This window comes from Gymnoscopelus microlampas (assembly GCF_963454915.1).
Source record: "Gymnoscopelus microlampas genome assembly, chromosome: 4".
NCBI lineage: Eukaryota > Metazoa > Chordata > Actinopteri > Myctophiformes > Myctophidae > Gymnoscopelus > Gymnoscopelus microlampas.
Window position 1 is genome coordinate 55,940,839 of NC_139941.1, and position 19,290 is coordinate 55,960,128.

At 41.6% G+C, this 19,290-nt stretch overlaps 1 protein-coding gene across 1 annotated transcript in view; it reads right to left on the reverse strand.

Annotated features, from left to right (window-relative positions):
- LOC311043376 (formin-binding protein 1-like) overlaps window positions 1–17,114 on the reverse strand; it is a gene marked incomplete at its 3' end in the record, with an annotated part of 31,548 nt that extends 14,434 nt beyond the window's left edge. Inside the window, exons 1-9 of the mRNA XM_084054600.1 lie at window positions 16,985–17,114; window positions 14,510–14,625; window positions 12,044–12,100; window positions 9,395–9,542; window positions 8,437–8,499; window positions 4,858–4,962; window positions 3,411–3,539; window positions 2,348–2,494; window positions 1,151–1,345 (exon numbers count right to left, since the gene is read on the reverse strand). Of these exons, the coding sequence (XP_083910726.1) occupies window positions 1,151–1,345; window positions 2,348–2,494; window positions 3,411–3,539; window positions 4,858–4,962; window positions 8,437–8,499; window positions 9,395–9,542; window positions 12,044–12,100; window positions 14,510–14,625; window positions 16,985–17,059 (1,035 nt within the window). The 5' untranslated portion in view covers window positions 17,060–17,114. The remainder of the gene's footprint in view (window positions 1–1,150; window positions 1,346–2,347; window positions 2,495–3,410; window positions 3,540–4,857; window positions 4,963–8,436; window positions 8,500–9,394; window positions 9,543–12,043; window positions 12,101–14,509; window positions 14,626–16,984) is intronic.
- Window positions 17,115–19,290: the final 2,176 nt, after the last annotated feature.

Here is a 19,290-nt window from a genome sequence, read left to right on the forward strand (position 1 = left end):
CTTTTCTTGTGATAACATTGTCACCCACTTTGACTGTGAAGCCGTCAGCCTTGCAGAGGTTTATTTTGGACCCAAAGAGAATGTATTCAGTTTTGCCCAGGTGTAATGACAGCTTGTTATCAGCGAGCCAGGTGCAGATTTGACCGAGTTCAGAGCTAAGGGCTTTTTCAACCTGCAATTTGTCCTTGCCCGAGACCAGGAGAGCCGAGTCATCCGGGAACAAGGACAAATTGCAGTCACAAGACGATTTTTTTGTCCCAGTCCAGCCCTGGTGGCTTATAATGACTGCATGAGGCTGCTGCTGAGAGCTCCAAGAAGCTCCAGTGCAAGACAGATGTTTGTTAGTGTCGGGGTAACCACCTGTTCTCTGCTGTGCTACGTAACCTCATGTACAGGTTTATGTGTAGGGCAGTAGGGCAGTGGTTCTCAAACTATTTCATGTCAAGGACCCCCAAATTGACATTTATTAGCCCGCAGACCCCCATTTGAAAAGATATGCCAAGGACCCCAATAAGAGAAGATGTTTACGGCTCTAGCAGTGATTTTCAACCATTTTAATTTCAAGGAACCCTCCAGTTTGACATGCATTAGGCTACGGACGGCATTTCTATTTCTGGGACCCCAATTTATATTGTAAAATCTATGTTAATGTAACTCAGAGAGTGTACAAATGGAACCAAATGGACCGGGTCCATTTGGTTCCATTTGTACACTCTCTGAGTTACAGACCCATAAGGGTCAATTTGGTTCTTATCTATCATTTAGCTGGGGACCTCCTGGAACCGAATTTAATTTAATTTAGGAGTTTCATTGTTGGTCAGTCAACTTGTTGCCTTACAACGGACATGGTCACTGGTTTCGCCCGCGGTTGGGGGCGGGGTTGTAGGACAAGGTTAAAAAGTAGCAGCATTGGCCGGTCCCTCCAGGCAATGGGATGGAGAGAGACAGACAGATGGTGGTGTGTGTGCGTGCACGCGTGCATGTGTGTGTGTGTGTGTGTGTGTGTGTGTGTGTGTGTGTGTGTGTGTGTGTGTGTGTGTGTGTGTGTGTGTGTGTGTGTGTGTGCGTGCGTGCGGTCATGCGTGTGTGTGTGTGTGCATGCGTTCATGTGTGTGTGCATGCGTTCATGTGTGTGTGTGTGTGCGTGCACCTTGTTCTTGCGAATGAAGGGCCAGAGTTTCCCTCGACTGTTGCTACGCTGCCGCCGAGGCCCCGCCTCGGCTCGGTTGTCAAGGTAACTGGACTCTGACACACTGCGCCTCATGGTGGCGCTGTAGTCTTCAAACTCCACGTCACCCGGAGGCTCGAACCCAGACTTATAAGCCTCTACCACCTGACGAGTGTCCTGAAACAACCAGTACAACCACAGTCTGAACTACTGTTGTACTGTTCAGTGAGTGTGTTCAGTAATGGTGTGTTCAGGCGTGTTCAGTGATAATGTGTTCAGGTGTTCAGTGATAGATGGTGTGTTCAGGTGTTCAGTAACAGTGTGTTCAGGTGTTCAGAAACAGTGTGTTCAGGTGTTCAGTAACAGTGTGTTCAGGTGTTCAGTAACAGTGTGTTCAGGTGTTCAGTAACAGTGTGTTCAGGTGTTCAGAAACAGTGTGTTCAGGTGTTCAGTAACAGTGTGTTCAGGTGTTCAGTAACAGTGTGTTCAGGTGTTCAGAAACAGTGTGTTCAGGTGTTCAGTAACTGTGTGTTCAGGTGTTCAGTGATATATAGTGTGTTGAGGTGTTCAGTAACAGTGTAACCTCGGTCCCAGAAGAGCCTGGTCACGACCTAAAGCAGCGAGTGTCTAGGAAGTCCGTGGAGTGGACAGGATTTCCGTTTCCCCCGGAAACAATATTTTTTGACCAATCACAACACTCGTTTCATTCACGGAGTATGTTAAGAGATTTGTAAAGCATCAACATCATTACCTTGGGCGGTACTTCCGCAAAATCCAACCATTTCCGGTTGTCAACTTCCTAGACAACCAACATCCCAGGTCTTGCCCAGGGTGGTAACAGTGTGTTCAGGTGCTCAGTGAAAGATGGTGTGTTCAGGTGTTCAGTAACAGTGTGTTCAGTGATAGATGGTGTGTTCAGGTGTTCAGTAACAGTGTGTTCAGTGATAGATGGTGTGTTCAGGTGTTCAGTAACAGCGTGGTCAGGTGTTCAGAAACAGTGTGTTCAGTGACAGATGGTGTGTTCAGTAACAGTGTGTGCAGGTGTTCAGAAACAGTGTGTTCAGGTGTTCAGTAACAGCGTGGTCAGGTGTTCAGAAACAGTGTGTTCAGGTGTTCAGTGACAGATGGTGTGTTCAGTAATGGTGTGTGCAGGTGTTTCAGGTGTTCAGTAACACAGACCATCTGTGGCTGGATGCTCTCAGCAGAGTGAGTGATTCCGTCCAGACAGCGAGACACGATGGGCAGAACCTTCCTCTCCACCTCCGCTACGTTACGCATGGCTCCTCCCACTCTCTCTATCCTCCTCTCCTCCATGTCCTGGATGCGCTGTTCGCACGTGCACACACACACACACACACACACACACACACACACACACACACACACACACACACACGTCGTTATTGATAACTGTGTCTGATAAATGACAAAACAGTAAATGGTTAAAGGACGACTTCACCCATTTTCAACCTATCTTCATATAACTGCTCCTCACTAACGCTCACACTTGGTCTGTGTCTCAGAGGAGGGCTGTGGACAGTTCAAATACCCACCTACTAGTGACATCATCGATGGGAAATCCAAGCTCACAGATACTGACACAGACCGAGTAGATTCTTTTTTTTTCAGATTTGTCCATGAGCATTACTGAGGGCCTTATATGGAAATGGGTTAAGTCGTCCTTTAAAGGTAACCCTAACATCATGTATTTTGTCAACAACAGTGTTGCTCAGCAAAAATATCCGATCTACAAAAGCTCACAACGTGACGTGCGCAGGGGCGCCAACCCCGGGGGGGACAGCGGTGACAGCGGTGACAGCGGTGACATGATTTGGGTCTGGGACCGCTCCGTTGTGAATCCATTTCCTACTCCCGAAGTCTGGGGTGACCAATCAGGGCCCAGTATTCAAATATGGGAGACTGTAATTGGTAGTTGGTTGTAGGTCTAACAGAGCTATTATTTTGGAAAAAAAACGTCTTCATAGAAGCACCAGACTCATATCCACGCAGTGGCCACGCGAGGCTAACATGCCCCCGCCAAACATCAGATTTGTCGCACCCCCCCATGACTTATTTAGGAGTTATTTAGAATAATAAATACATGAATAAGACTTAAAAAATAGCCGCTTGTGTCCCCTCCCCAGGGTATAAACGGATTTGCACGCCTGGTCGTGAGCTTTGTAGATCGGATATTTTCCCTATAAAAACGTGCCCAAAACCGGACCCGGCAGTTGATGCTCACCTGGAAGATCACTGGGATGAGGGTGTGGTAGTGCTGGTGCTGGTCCTGGTTGAACTGGTTTAAACTGGTCAGGTATTCTTGTTTGGACTCCTGAGCTGACTGCTGCTTCTGCTGAGCTGCATGACGGGCCTGTTTTATACAGAAACACCGTTTCATTGTTACATGTTTTATACAGAAACACTGTTTCATTGTTACGTTTTTATATAGAAACACTGTTTCATTGTTACATGTTTTTATATAGAAACACTGTATGACTGCTGCTTCTGCTGAGCTGCATGACGGGCCTGTTTTATACAGAAACACTGTTTCATCGTTACATGTTTTATACAGAAACACTGTTTCATTGTTACATGTTTTATACAGAAACACTGTTTCATTGTTACATGTTTTATACAGAAACACTGTTTCATTGTTACATGTTTTAATATAGAAACACTGTTTCATTGTTACATGTTTTTATATAGAAACACTGTTTCATTGTTACATGTTTTTATATAGAAACACCGTTTAATTGTTACATGTTTTTATATAGAAACACTGTTTCATTGTTACATGTTTTTATATAGAAACACTGTTTCGTTGTTACATGTTTTTATATAGAAACACTGTATGACTGCTGCTTCTGCTGAGCTGCATGACAGGCCTGAAAGACAGTTCCAGTATTACACGTTTTATACTGAAACGCAGTTTCAATGTCACACGTTTTATACAGAAACACAGGAGTGCAACTACAATAACAAATAGACAATAAACATCAGCCTCCATCCATCAATCAATTAATCCATTAATCCGCCCATCCACATCCATCCATCTTCAACCGCTTATCCGGAGTCGGGTCACTGGGGCAACAGTTTCAGCAGAGAGCAGACTTCCCTTTCCCAGAGCAACATTAACCACTTCCTCCAGGGGGATCCCGAGGCGTTCCAAGGCCAGTGTGGAGAGGCCAGTGTGGAGTAATCCCCCCCCATCTGGTCCTTGGTCTGCCTAGAGGTCTCCTTCTCCCAGTGGGACGTGCAGCGAGGACCTCCCTCTAGGGAGATGCTCGGGAGGCATCTAGATGCCTGAACCACCTTAACTGGCTCCTTTCCAAGTGAAGGAGCAGTGACTCTACTCCCAGTCTTGAACTTCTCACCCTTTCTATCTCGCCAGATGCCCGTCTGAGAAACCTCAGTGTGTGTGTGTGTGTGTGTGTGTGTGTGTGTGTGTGTGTGTGTGTGTGTGTGTGTGTGTGTGTGTGTTGTACCTTCACTGAACAGCGCTGGCATGCGTGCAGAGAGAGAGAGAGAGAAAGAGATAAGAAAACACAGGTAGTCTGAATTATGTTGTTATTCACACAATGCGGTTTTGAATGGAGGGGCACTTTGGACAGACAGACAGACAGACAGACAGACAGACAGACAGACAGACAGACAGACAGACAGACAGACAGACAGACAGACAGACAGACCGACTTCTCTCCATCCATCTTGTTGTTCAGTTCGTTGTCTATGCGGTCAGAGTTCTGTTGGGCTCTCTCCGCTTCTTTACAGTCCCGTTCAAACCGACGTTTACTCTGGAGGACAATAATAAATACAGCTGTTTAAAGACATAGTTTACTCTGGAGGACAATAATAAATACAGCTGTTTAAAGACATAGTTTACTCTGGAGGACAATAATAAATACAGCTGTTTAAAGACATAGTTTACTCTGGAGGACAATAATAAATACAGCTGTTTAAAGACTTAGTTTACTCTGGAGGACAATAATAAATACAGCTGTTTAAAGACATAGTTTACTCTGGAGGACAATAATAAATACAGCTGTTTAAAGACTTAGTTTACTCTGGAGGACAATAATAAATACAGCTGTTTAAAGACTTAGTTTACTCTGGAGGACAATAATAAATACAGCTGTTTAAAGACTTAGTTTACTCTGGAGGACAATAATAAATACAGCTGTTTAAAGACTTAGTTTACTCTGGAGGACAATAATAAATACAGCTGTTTAAAGACTTAGTTTACTCTGGAGGGCAATAATAAATACAGCTGTTTAAAGACTTAGTTTACTCTGGAGGGCAATAATAAATACAGCTGTTTAAAGACTTAGTTTACTCTGGAGGACAATAATAAATACAGCTGTTTAAAGACATAGTTTACTCTGGAGGACAATAATAAATACAGCTGTTTAAAGACTTAGTTTACTCTGGAGGACAATAATAAATACAGCTGTTTAAAGACATAGTTTACTCTGGAGGGCAATAATAAATACAGCTGTTTAAAGACTTAGTTTACTCTGGAGGACAATAATAAATACAGCTGTTTAAAGACATAGTTTACTCTGGAGGACAATAATAAATACAGCTGTTTAAAGACATAGTTTACTCTGGAGGACAATAATAAATACAGCTGTTTAAAGACTTAGTTTACTCTGGAGGACAATAATAAATACAGCTGTTTAAAGACATAGTTTACTCTGGAGGGCAATAATAAATACAGCTGTTTAAAGACTTAGTTTACTCTGGAGGACAATAATAAATACAGCTGTTTAAAGACTTAGTTTACTCTGGAGGACAATAATAAATACAGCTGTTTAAAGACATAGTTTACTCTGGAGGACAATAATAAATACAGCTGTTTAAAGACTTAGTTTACTCTGGAGGACAATAATAAATACAGCTGTTTAAAGACATAGTTTACTCTGGAGGGCAATAATAAATACAGCTGTTTAAAGACTTAGTTTACTCTGGAGGACAATAATAAATACAGCTGTTTAAAGACATAGTTTACTCTGGAGGACAATAATAAATACAGCTGTTTAAAGACTTAGTTTACTCTGGAGGACAATAATAAATACAGCTGTTTAAAGACATAGTTTACTCTGGAGGACAATAATAAATACAGCTGTTTAAAGACATAGTTTACTCTGGAGGGCAATAATAAATACAGCTGTTTAAAGACTTAGTTTACTCTGGAGGACAATAATAAATACAGCTGTTTAAAGACTTAGTTTACTCTGGAGGACAATAATAAATACAGCTGTTTAAAGACTTAGTTTACTCTGGAGGACAATAATAAATACAGCTGTTTAAAGACATAGTTTACTCTGGAGGACAATAATAAATACAGCTGTTTAAAGGCAAAGTTTACTCTGGAGGACAATAATAAATACAGCTGTTTAAAGACTTAGTTTACTCTGGAGGACAATAATAAATACAGCTGTTTAAAGACATAGTTTACTCTGGAGGACAATAATAAATACAGCTGTTTAAAGACTTAGTTTACTCTGGAGGACAATAATAAATACAGCTGTTTAAAGACATAGTTTACTCTGGAGGGCAATAATAAATACAGCTGTTTAAAGACTTAGTTTACTCTGGAGGACAATAATAAATACAGCTGTTTAAAGACATAGTTTACTCTGGAGGACAATAATAAATACAGCTGTTTAAAGACTTAGTTTACTCTGGAGGACAATAATAAATACAGCTGTTTAAAGACATAGTTTACTCTGGAGGGCAATAATAAATACAGCTGTTTAAAGACTTAGTTTACTCTGGAGGACAATAATAAATACAGCTGTTTAAAGACATAGTTTACTCTGGAGGACAATAATAAATACAGCTGTTTAAAGACATAGTTTACTCTGGAGGACAATAATAAATACAGCTGTTTAAAGACTTAGTTTACTCTGGAGGACAATAATAAATACAGCTGTTTAAAGACATAGTTTACTCTGGAGGGCAATAATAAATACAGCTGTTTAAAGACTTAGTTTACTCTGGAGGACAATAATAAATACAGCTGTTTAAAGACTTAGTTTACTCTGGAGGACAATAATAAATACAGCTGTTTAAAGACATAGTTTACTCTGGAGGACAATAATAAATACAGCTGTTTAAAGACTTAGTTTACTCTGGAGGACAATAATAAATACAGCTGTTTAAAGACATAGTTTACTCTGGAGGGCAATAATAAATACAGCTGTTTAAAGACTTAGTTTACTCTGGAGGACAATAATAAATACAGCTGTTTAAAGACATAGTTTACTCTGGAGGACAATAATAAATACAGCTGTTTAAAGACTTAGTTTACTCTGGAGGACAATAATAAATACAGCTGTTTAAAGACATAGTTTACTCTGGAGGGCAATAATAAATACAGCTGTTTAAAGACTTAGTTTACTCTGGAGGACAATAATAAATACAGCTGTTTAAAGACATAGTTTACTCTGGAGGACAATAATAAATACAGCTGTTTAAAGGCATAGTTTACTCTGGAGGACAATAATAAATACAGCTGTTTAAAGGCATAGTTTACTCTGGAGGACAATAATAAATACAGCTGTTTAAAGACATAGTTTACTCTGGAGGACAATAATAAATACAGCTGTTTAAAGACTTAGTTTACTCTGGAGGACACACAAAATAAATATATCCATTTAAAGGCATAGCGTGTAACGGTGTCCTGTGTTTACATAAAAAACAATAAATATATACAGTACATATATTTTTCCCCCCGAACATTACCCTCTAGTAGCAGTCATCATCCACTACAGTAGTGTGGGGGTGTTAACCTGCAGAAACACACTGTCCTCTCACTGTATTCTGTTGTTTTCACTGTTAGTTTTGGTAGACAGGGACGTTTTGGGGGGAAACTAAAACAAACAGTGAAAACAAAAACATCCCCGTCTACCAAAACAAAACCGCGTCACACAAAAGCATCAAAAGTAGCAGATCTACAAGCTCAAAACGTGTCGCTTCGGGCTACGTACGTTTCGAGCTTGTAGGTCTGCTACTTTCCATGCTTTTGTGTGACTCTGTACTATGATCAAGTAGGGCATTAATTTACGGAAAAACACACAAAGACAGCACTATAATAGAATGCATTTTCCCCATGGTTGTTGTGGTATAGAGGGAAAAGATAGGTTGTTATTTTTTTGTTTTTTTTGTTATGTAAACACAGGGCAAAGTCACCTAATATGCCTTTAACGATGTACATGCACTAGTAATAAAAATAACCATTTAAAATAATAATAATAATAACATACGGATTCCAGTTGTTTCCAGGAGCTCTCAATGTGCTGCTGGGCCCGGCGGCCATCTTGGAAATGCTGTAACAAATACAAGAACACTTAATTAACCACCAGCGTTAATTAATTAACCACTTAAAACCCTCTAGACTCAGCAAATTGGACCCTGAGTTGTCTCTGTATTTGGACCGCTTTGTTTACCAGCTACACCCCAAATATCTTCATTAAAAACAGCTGAACTTGTAGATCTGCTATTTCTGACAAATGGGCCGCCCCGTCACGCCACTGGACAACAATACAATACCAAAGCTGATAAAATCGACTGGTTTGCCTTATCTCAATATAACATATTGTACTAAATACATTTAGTAATGTTGTGAGAGATCTTATCTCAATATAACAATACATTTAGTAATGTTGTGAGAGATCTTATCTTAATATAACAATACATTTAGTGATGACCAACCACTCATGCCATCTCTGCATGTGGTACAATTGTAAACCAACTGCTTTGATATTTGGCAGCTTAGGGCGTGTCCATAAGATGTGTGTGTGATAAGGACTACAAATGGTTGGACTGGCTAAAAGAAGGGCAAAATAATTGATGAAAGATTGTTTCATCAATCACACAGTCACTTTATATGGAAAAGACTCTTTTCTGGTATGGTATGTGCACTCTCACAAGCCCAGAAGGATGAGCTGGTCCTGGAGGGTAATGACATTGAGCTTGTGTCAAACACAGCTGCTCTGATCCAGCAGGCCACCACAGTAAAAAATAAGGATTTTTGACACACCATCGTGATTTTGACACGATTTATGTTTTAAACTGAAATTTCCAAATTAAGAAATTAAAATGTGTGTGTGTGTGTGTGTGTGTGTGTGTGTGTGTGTGTGTGTGTGTGTGTGTGTGTGTGTGTGTGTGTGTGTGTGTGTGTGTGTGTGTGTGTGTGCGTGCGTGAGTGTGTGCGCATCGTACCGATTTCCTCTCCGCCTTCAGGTCTTGCGTGTATCGTGAGAGTTCAGTGACAACGTTTGTGTTCAGGCTGTCCGCTAGCGCCTCCCTCTGGCCAGAGTATTCACTGAGCTCTCTGAGAGTTAAGACGAACGCACGGCACCACGAGAACCTGCCCCACACACACACACACACACACACACACACACACACACACACACACACACACACACACACACACACACACTCTAGATTAATGACATTACAAGGATCACATATCAAGGCGTTCTATATGCTCTATGCACAGCAGACATATTAGAAAGAAATTGGGCCTCTTCCTTACTTCCATCACAGGTGTTACCAATAATACTAATGAAGGCTCTGTTCTATTTAGTGTAGCACAGTGGTTCTCAAACATTTTAATGTCAAGGACCCCCATAACTCTGAGAGTGTACACATTACGGGTCCATTTGGTTCCATTTATACACTCTCAGTGTATACATTTGGAACCACCCTCAAGGAAACATGAGGGTCCCTGGACCGCACTTTGAGACCCACTGGTGTAGCAAAGTGTTTCCAGTGAGTCAACAACCTGACTCTGTTTGACCAGAATGGAACAGAGCCTTCATTAGTATCATTGTAACAACCAGAATGGAACAGAGCCTTCATTAGTGTCATTGTAAAAACCAGAATGGAACAGAGCCTTCATTAGTATCATTGTAACAACCAGAATGGAACAGAGCCTTCATTAGTATCATTGTAACAACCAGAATGGAACAGAGCCTTCATTAGTATCATTGTAACAACCAGAATGGAACAGAGCCTTCATTAGTATCATTGTACCAACCAGAATGGAACAGAGCCTTCATTAGTGTCATTGTAACAACCAGAATGGAACAGAGCCTTCATTAGTATAATTGTAACAACCAGAATGGAACAGAGCCTTCATTAGTATCATTGTAACAACCAGAATGGAACAGAGCCTTCATTAGTGTCATTGTAACAACCAGAATGGAACAGAGCCTTCATTAATGAAGCATAGCGTTTAGTTCATGCAGGACATGGAAGTCTTGCACGCCAAAGCTGTAACTAGCTGTCGGTCAGCTGATGTTGAACATCAGCTTTCTATTCCCCATTCACAGAACTGCTGGTCATTATGTCACACACTCATTATCCAATCACAGCTCACGCGTTAGCAAAGAGGCTCCTTTAAATACGGTTCGAATTCTCTAGGTCTTTCTTGGTTGCTGAACCAATGCATTCTGCTAGCTCCTCCTCCAGCCCAGCCTCCACCTTTTGATTAGAGTCTGGCATATAGGCTCAAATACTAGTGATTATCATGTATATCTGCTAATTCAAACTAATATGTCAATGTACTGCTTATTGTTGACATTGTATCCCTATGGGGGATTTGCTTAAGCATTCCCTGAATATATGCTTAGCAGGCTGCTTCCACAAAATGCAGTGAATATTCTCCCAAGAGCGGAGCTTTAACGCCAAGCTTAACTGTGTTCCATTTGTGGCAATAAATGGTTAAATCTACTTTGACGTGAGTGTTTCTGATTGAAGTGTCATTGGTAACACCTGTGAAGAAAGTAAGGAAGAGGCCCCGATCAGATATAGAAAGAACCGCCATCCCAAGTGCAGCCACTAGAGGCGAAACGGTAAACGAGTGGTCTCCTAAGTGGGCGCCGGCGTCTGACGGCAAATCTCGCCAACGTCCTGTTGACTGGTGCTAGATCTCGTGAGAGTGTGTTGTGTCGGACAGAGAATGGTCGATAACAAAGTTGATTTTCTCCTGATTTGTCTCTCTTAACACTTCACCTGCCAGAGTTATTTCAGATTTTTTGCTGTTGTCTGCCAGAGATTTTTCATTGAAATTTAAAAAGTACTCAGGAGCCGAGATACATCATTTTTAAGTTTTACGTTAACAAGGAAGTGGATGGGAGTCTTTTCCTTCGAAAAATCATATCTCCTTGGTCTTTGGGTCAAATTGAAAAAATAAAAAAATAAAAAAATAGAACGCATTTATGCGATCTTGGCGGCCAAGTGCGCTATTTAATAGATCGCATTTATGCGTGATTGGCAGAAAATGAGTTAAAAAAGGCATTTTAGGGTCAAAATGCTCTGAGTATTATGTGGCTTGTGGACGATCGGCTCCAATATTTAGTTCACGTTCACGTCTCCCATTGGAAATAATAGACTCCAACCTGCTTCCGGTCTCCTAAAAAAGGCGGCCGCCTACTTCAGTGGTTCTTGAAGTGGGGTCCGGGGACCCCCAGGGGTCCTTGAGGGAGTTCCAGGGGGTCCCCAGCTAAATGATGGATAGTTAGGAACCAAATGGACCCTTTATGGGTCTGTAACTCTGAGAGTATACAAATGTAACCAAATGGACCCGTTAGGGTCCATTTGGTTACATCTGTACACTCTCAGAGTTAAATTAACATTGATTTTACAATGTAAATTGGGGTCCCAGAGATAGAAATGCCATCAAATGGGGGTCCGTAGCCTCTAATGCATGTCAAACTGGGGGTCCTTGAAGTTAAATGGTTGCATGAGCCTATTGGTCCACTATGGCTGCTGTGCATAGGTCCAGATTGGTCCAGTTTGCCCTCCAGTCTGACCACACCTTCTTTACATGGTCCTTGAACAGGAAGAGGAAGTGACACTAACCTGTTTTCTTCTTCTTCTCTGGAGTTTTTCTTAGGCTGGTACTTCTTAGACAGATTCCTACAGAGAGAACACACACACACACACACACACACACACACACACACACACACACACACTTTTGTATTACTAGGACAGAATTGAAAATGGCTGAACAATTGCCGACAAATAGCAGATCGACACACTCACAACACGTGATGTGAGCTTGTAACGGGTCCATTTGAGACCCGTTGTTGCTGAACAAACACTCTAACTAGCAATTATTACTATCAGAATATAGAGCTTTAACCTTCTAACAAAAACGTTTTAGTTTTAACCCTGCAAGACCCACAGTTGCAGATGTGCAACATTTGTATTTTATCAAAAAAAAGGGTATAAATCATTTGTTTTCCTCTTCTTTTTTTCACCTAAACATCCTCATTTGATCCTATTGTTTAGTTTTGCAAAGCCATTGGCCAGGATATTTGCATATAAATACCCCCCACAGAGGCAGGAAACGTCACAACTTCAAAATCCTTGAAGGAAGAACAATCTCTTCTTCATTGGACAGGATTCATGAAGTAAGTGAGTGAAATGCCTGTAATATTTTTTGAGGCGATCATTAGAATGTCTACAACATGTACATATGTTATTATTGTGAAAGGTATCCCCCAAATGTAAATTAGAGCATGCTTTATACTTGCAGTGTATAAAGCATGCTGGACACTGTAGCAAATACCAGTGGCACCTCTTCACCTGGCTATAATGATAATAATAACTTTATTTATATAGCACCTTTTAAAACAAGAGTTACAAAGTGCTGAACAGCAGTTGGAGCATAGCATATATAAGTAAAACATAACGTTTAAAAAAAGCATAAGGGAATAGCATAGTTAACAAGTTAATTCTGACAAGCAATAAAGAAATAAAGAAAGAAACACATTTAAACAGCATAATAATTATGGTAGATGATGTGAGCTAGGGGAAGGCTTTCCTGAACAGATGTGTTTTTAGAAGTGATTTAAAGATGTCAGAGAATTGGCTTTTCTGATTGCCAAGGGTAGGGCGTTCCATAGCCTAGGTGCTTGGACAGCAAAAGCCTGATCACCCTTTGTTACTAGGCGTGTCGGGGGACCTGTATGAGGGCCTCCCCTCTGTGGCCCTCATACTAAGTGGAGTCTTATAGTTTTCACAGTACATTTATACAGTTATACCCTACAATTTAGGCTCTGAAATGACATGTAATGGTCTCTTTTTGAGGACTCAGCCAGTATATATGAATTTGTATTTTGTTTGCGCTTTTTGTACAAGTTGGTTGGAAGTAGTTGACATGTACATGGACAGGGGAAGTTGTCTTACCCAGGGACACTATAAATAGGACACTTCCGTTGCCCGCAGCACACACCGCTGATGAAGGCTTGACATGTACATTGCTGTCCGCTCTGCAGCGTACCATGCCTACTTATAAACAGTATATAAATAAAAGTGCCTTACAGGACACTTCTGTGAGAGCTGGTGTTCTCTTTTAGAGATTTATTGTAAAGTAACTTTTCCAGACCGTGCACCCGGTAAGAAAGTGCAGTATCGTTGAAACCAGTTAGAGTCGCGCTCGCACCCTTGATTTAAAGGTCTACAAATTAACCTGGCATCTGCCTACATTACATCTGAATTACATTTTAGTCTTTGCATAAGACTGCAAGGTGGTCAACGCTGGGGCCAGTGCTCCGGGCTAGAAAGTGGAGTCTGAAGTCTTTAACTTTAACTCCAATGTTTTTCCAATTCTGGTTTTGGTTATTTCGTTTCGTTTTACTTAGTTAACCCATAAAGACCGGGAAAGCATCTGTCATTTTAGATTTTAACCACTTTAACCATTATCTTTGGCTATTCAAAAATAGCAGATATACAAACTCAGAGCGGGGCACAGAGTGCCGCACTATGAGCTTGTAGATCAGCATTTATTTATTTTTTAAATCATGAAAATGTGTGCAAATCTTTTTGTAACATTTGTTACTCAAATTTTTTTTTTCCACGATTTTTCAAAAATAGCAGATCTACAAGCTCATAGCGTGGCACTCGGTGCTGCACAATGAGCTTGTTGATCTGCTATTTTTGAATAGCGCAAAGAATAAAATAATGGTTGAAGTGGTTACACCATAGAGTTAAAAACAATAGAGAGGGCACCGGAAATTCCCGGCCATCCACTTGCATTGAGTTGCTCACCCAGCGCATGCTCCTAAATCAACCCTTCTTCCGGCAACCGTGGACACATTTTTTTTGCCGATAAAGTATAGTTTTGGACCGCAACGGAGGCGCGCATTCTAGAGCGAACTTGAACCACGAGATTTGCTAAAGCGAGCGAGTTGCCGTGCCAAACGTTGTGACGTGCCTCGCAAACTGCCTTGCAAATCGCCTGGACGCGTTAAGGACGGTAAGTAGGGTCGGGGTTAGGTGTGGGGGTCAGAGGTCAAAGGGTCATGTACAGTATAGTACCTGATCTGCTTGGCGTAGCTCAGCTCTATCTCGGCTCTCTCTTTGACAAACTTGGTGTATCGCTCCAGAAACTCGATGCCCCAGCTGGTGTGTCTCTCCAGGTTATCAAACTGGTCCTGGTGAGAAAAACACACACAATACACACTGAAGAAAAAAACAACACACTAAAGGCCTTTGCAGACAGGGTGCGATTAGTCAATCAGTTTTTACCGCATGTGAAAAGACGCACAAATCGAACTGGGTTCCATTGAAAAAAAAAACGCATCATCGCATCGCATCGCCGCACGGTAAATTGGGAGTCGGTGTGCATGAGGTCATAGAGAACCATGTGTTCATTTAAAAAATGATATTGTCAGTTTTTTCTGTGCGAAAAATCGCACCCTGTCTGCAAAGGCCTTCACACTCCCCAAAATGCATAATACGCATGACTACCTAACGTCAAACATTTGACTTGAAGGGGGGGAGGGGGGGGGGGTCAAATGTAGTTATTATTTAGTCACAAAGTTTGTTGATACTTTTCATTGTTTCAATGTTTATAAAACTCACAGAGACACTTAATGTTTTTTGTTGAAAAAAAGCCGATATAATAGCCGGATTCGGCATTCTTTCATCGGGTGAAACAACACAGCTTTCACCATTGGAGTTGCGACATTGCGACGCATTGTGAGCTTGCAGATCGGCTATTTCTAAATGGCTGAAATGTATATAGGGCTGAAGTGGTTAATGTATGATTTGTAATAATCAAAATCTACAAAGTATCTCTAAAGTGTTCAAATAAATGTAGTGATAATTGCCTCTGTATGTAGCAAGTAGAAGTAAAAGTACTGACAATGGGACATACTCCAGTAAAGTAAAAATACCAAACACATTGTACTTAAGTACAGTACTTGAGTAAATGTACTGTACTTAGGTACTTTACACCACTGCCATCCACCCATCCATCCATCCATCCATCCACCCACCCACCCAACCACCCATCCATCCATCCATGCAGTATGGTCCATGCACGGGGTCTGAGCAGCATCATTGCGCGGGCGCGTTGCTATGGCGGAGACGCGCGCCTGCAGCCGAGCCGGGGCCTTCGTCATCATCATTTCATTCATTCATTCATTCATCCATGAATGGATGAATGAAAGGATGAATGAATGAATGATGAATTCATCATTCATAATTCATCCATTCATCATTTATCCATCCATCCATCTATGTGATGAACAAGGCTCCTTCCATCAGCAGGCCCGGTGCAGCGTGCAGGGCAGGCCGTTAGACCACGTTCCGTTCTGCTGCATATTCATGTGATGCTGACAGTCACCGGAAGCCTCGCCCCAAAACACACTCGCCCCCCTTTGTTTTTTTTCCGCGGACCAGCGGTTCTTGTATTCCTGTCTTTGTTTTAGGTACTAAGTAAATAAGGTTAGAAGTAAGTTTAGGGTTAGACATAGTTTTAATGAGGTTATGTTTAGGAATAAGGTTAGGTTTAGACATAGTTTTACTGAGGTTATGTTTAGGAATAAGGTTAGGTTTAGACATAGTTTTACTGAGGATAAGGTTAGGAATAAGGTTAGGTTTAGACATAGTTTTACTGAGGTTATGTTTAGGAATAAGGTTAGGTTTAGACATAGTTTTACTGAGGTTAAGGTTAGGAATAAGGTTAGGTTTAGACATAGTTTTTACTGAGGTTAAGGTTAGGAATAAGGTTAGGTTTAGACATAGTTTTACTGAGGTTAAGGTTAGGAATAAGGTTAGGTTTAGACATAGTTTTACTGAGGTTACATTTAGGAATAAGGTTAGGTTTAGACATAGTTTTTACTGAGGTTACGTTTAGGAATAAGGTTAAGTTTAGGCATAGTTTTACTGAGGTTACCTTTAGGAATAAGGTTAGGTTTAGGCATAGTTTTACTGAGGTTACGTTTAGGAATAAGGTTAGGTTTAGACATAGTTTTACTGAGGTTACATTTAGCATAACCAGGTGAATATACCAGTGGATTTATCCCAGGGGGTGCGACTGTGTTTTGGGGCGAGCGTTTTTTGGTATTCATCCTGACGGCATGATGCAGGCCTCACAGCTTCAGCAGCAGAGGAGCAGCAGCTCAACGGCAGAGACAGAGACCACCTCATTAAACCCGCATTAGGAGGACAGACAGACAGACCAGTAATGAACCAGACAACCCAAATTCTCTACAATAACAACCATACCCCCCACCCAAAACCCCCCCCCAAAACAAAACCCCCTCAGTCTGACCGAGCCTTAGAAATAAGCCTATAGAAATAACGGCTCTACACCGCGGTGCGGTGTAGAGCCGTTATTTCTATAGGCTTATTTCTAAGGCTCGGTAAGACTATGCTGAATAACGTTAATAAAGGCAGTATATCGTCTCTCCTCCTATAATATAAGGTATTAATAATAAGGTATTAACGATAATAATAAGGGTATATTAATGATGATAAATATGGTATTAATAAAGACCACTTTACCCAGAGCTCGGTTCCCCAGCTGCAGCTCATCGCTCCGGTCCGTCTGAGGGTCCCTCGGCCCGCAGGCTGCTGCATGCTGACGGTTCTGACCGAACCCACCGAACCGAACCGAACCGAACCTCACGATGCCATCACCATGCTCCTCACCACACCACTACACAACACACAAACACAACACAACACACCACACACACACCAGCCGGCCGCAGGCACACAAAACAACACACCACCACCGCTATGAGTCTCTCTCTCTCTCTCTCTCTCTCTCTCTCTCTCTGTCTGTTGGCTGTTCTACATGCGACGTGCACGCGCCCACCCGCCCGTTGAGAGACAGAGAGAGAGAATGCGGCCGCGGCCGCGCGGTGGTGCGTGCACGCGCAGCGTCATCGTCAGCAGCAGACTCAGTCAGGCGCGGATCCACAAGGTCTTTGTGGGGCAGTAGGCCCCGCCCCCCTCCTCCTCCCTCCCTCCCTCCCCTCCTCCTCCCTGCAGGGGAATGACCTGAAATAATAATAATAGGCAGAGACAACATATTTATTTAGACACTCCAGAAAAACGTGGGGGAAAATCCTTGATTATGCGATGGAATATGCAGAGGTTTTATGTGAATTTATGCGGTGCAATTGCGGGAATTTGCTAAAATTGCGGAAACTTGCAAAAGTTGTGAAAAAATGCAATATGCATGAACTGCAAAAAAATATATACGTTTTCATTAAAAAAGGTGATTTTCCTACACCTTATATGGTATTGGTTTTCAAAGTGGGTTCCGGGGACCTCCAGCGGTCCTTGGGGGGGGGGGGGTTTCCAGGGGCAGCAAAATGTATAAATATAAAAATCTATTTAACCGCTTTAATCATATATACAGTAGCCTACACTGACTATTTGAAAATAGCCGATCTACAAGCTCACAACATGTCACCAATGTGATGTGTTGTAGATCTGCTATTTTCAAAGTAATCTTGAAAATAGTTTAAATTAGGCTACAATATGCTTTGCGATGGATAACTTCTCCAAACGATTTTCAGGCTTTAAAACATATCAATCAGTGTGCCACTCAGACAGGCTAGATGATGTAGCCTTTATACTACATAGCCTAATGCCTTTTACCACTTAAACGATCAATCAACACAGATACAACAGGCAAAATGTGCTCACAGGGTAAGAACAAACAACAACTCTATTACAATAAACGGCCAAAACAATAAGTTGAAACCCCTAATAATGAAATGAAATGAAAACTATGGCTTGTTTCCATTGGGGTCCTTTGTACTCAATTCATCAACACAAGTATACAAATATACACTACTATGTAAAAACACCATTATGAACACGTAGAAATCGGAGAAGAAAAATGTATTGGGGGGGTAGGCGTTGACTTTTTACAGGGGCCAGTTTCAATTTGCAGACACATGTAAGTGCTTTTTTAGAGCGGTTTTGAAGGAGAGTAAGGATTCAGATATTTTTATGATTGGTTGGTAGGGCATTCCACATTTTGGTGGCATAGCAGTAGAATGAATTTAACATCTTGTTTGAGCCAAATCTGGGTTGAACGTGATTTGTTGGGCTCCCTCTGGTGTTGTGATTGTGGACGTCATTGATGTTTTTGAAGTACTTTGACAGGTAAATGGGTGTAAATGGGTATAAACCGGCGCGATGCGACCCGTTGTGAGCTTGTAGATCTGCTATTTTAAAATAGCCAATGCAGCCAGATCTGCAAGCTTAACCGAATGACTGTTAAAGCAGTTTGTTTAAATTACTTTATAAAATGTTATATTTTCACAGGGATTATTTATTAGTGTAGATATACATGTAGGAGTGGATTATGTGTGCAGATGCCTGTCAGACAGTCAGACAATGTTGCTCTGTAGGTCTACAATGAAATAAACGGGTGCAGCCAACGTCAACAACTGGTCTCCACCAGACGTGAGATCTCAGCGTACGGTAGGATGAAGCCAACATCAGGATATATTGATAAATGCCGAAAGTTGCGGTGATCTCGCCGTACGCCCATTATTTGGTCTGCACCGCGTTGATAAATGAGGGCCATTGTCCTCAACCCTGAGCTATTTAGTGTGGGGACATGCACTGTCGTCTTGTATTGGACTTAAATCCACAATCCTAAATGTCAAGAAAACCATCCCATCCAGGCCCACAATCACAGCCCTATGCGTCCAGCAGTGGGAGACAGTCCACATCAGACACCATGTGTGTTGCTGTCATGTCACTGGGCCATGGTGTCTGTCAATAATCTATTCAAATAAAGAATAAACTCCTTCTTTTCCCAGAAGGATCAGTGGCTTATTGTT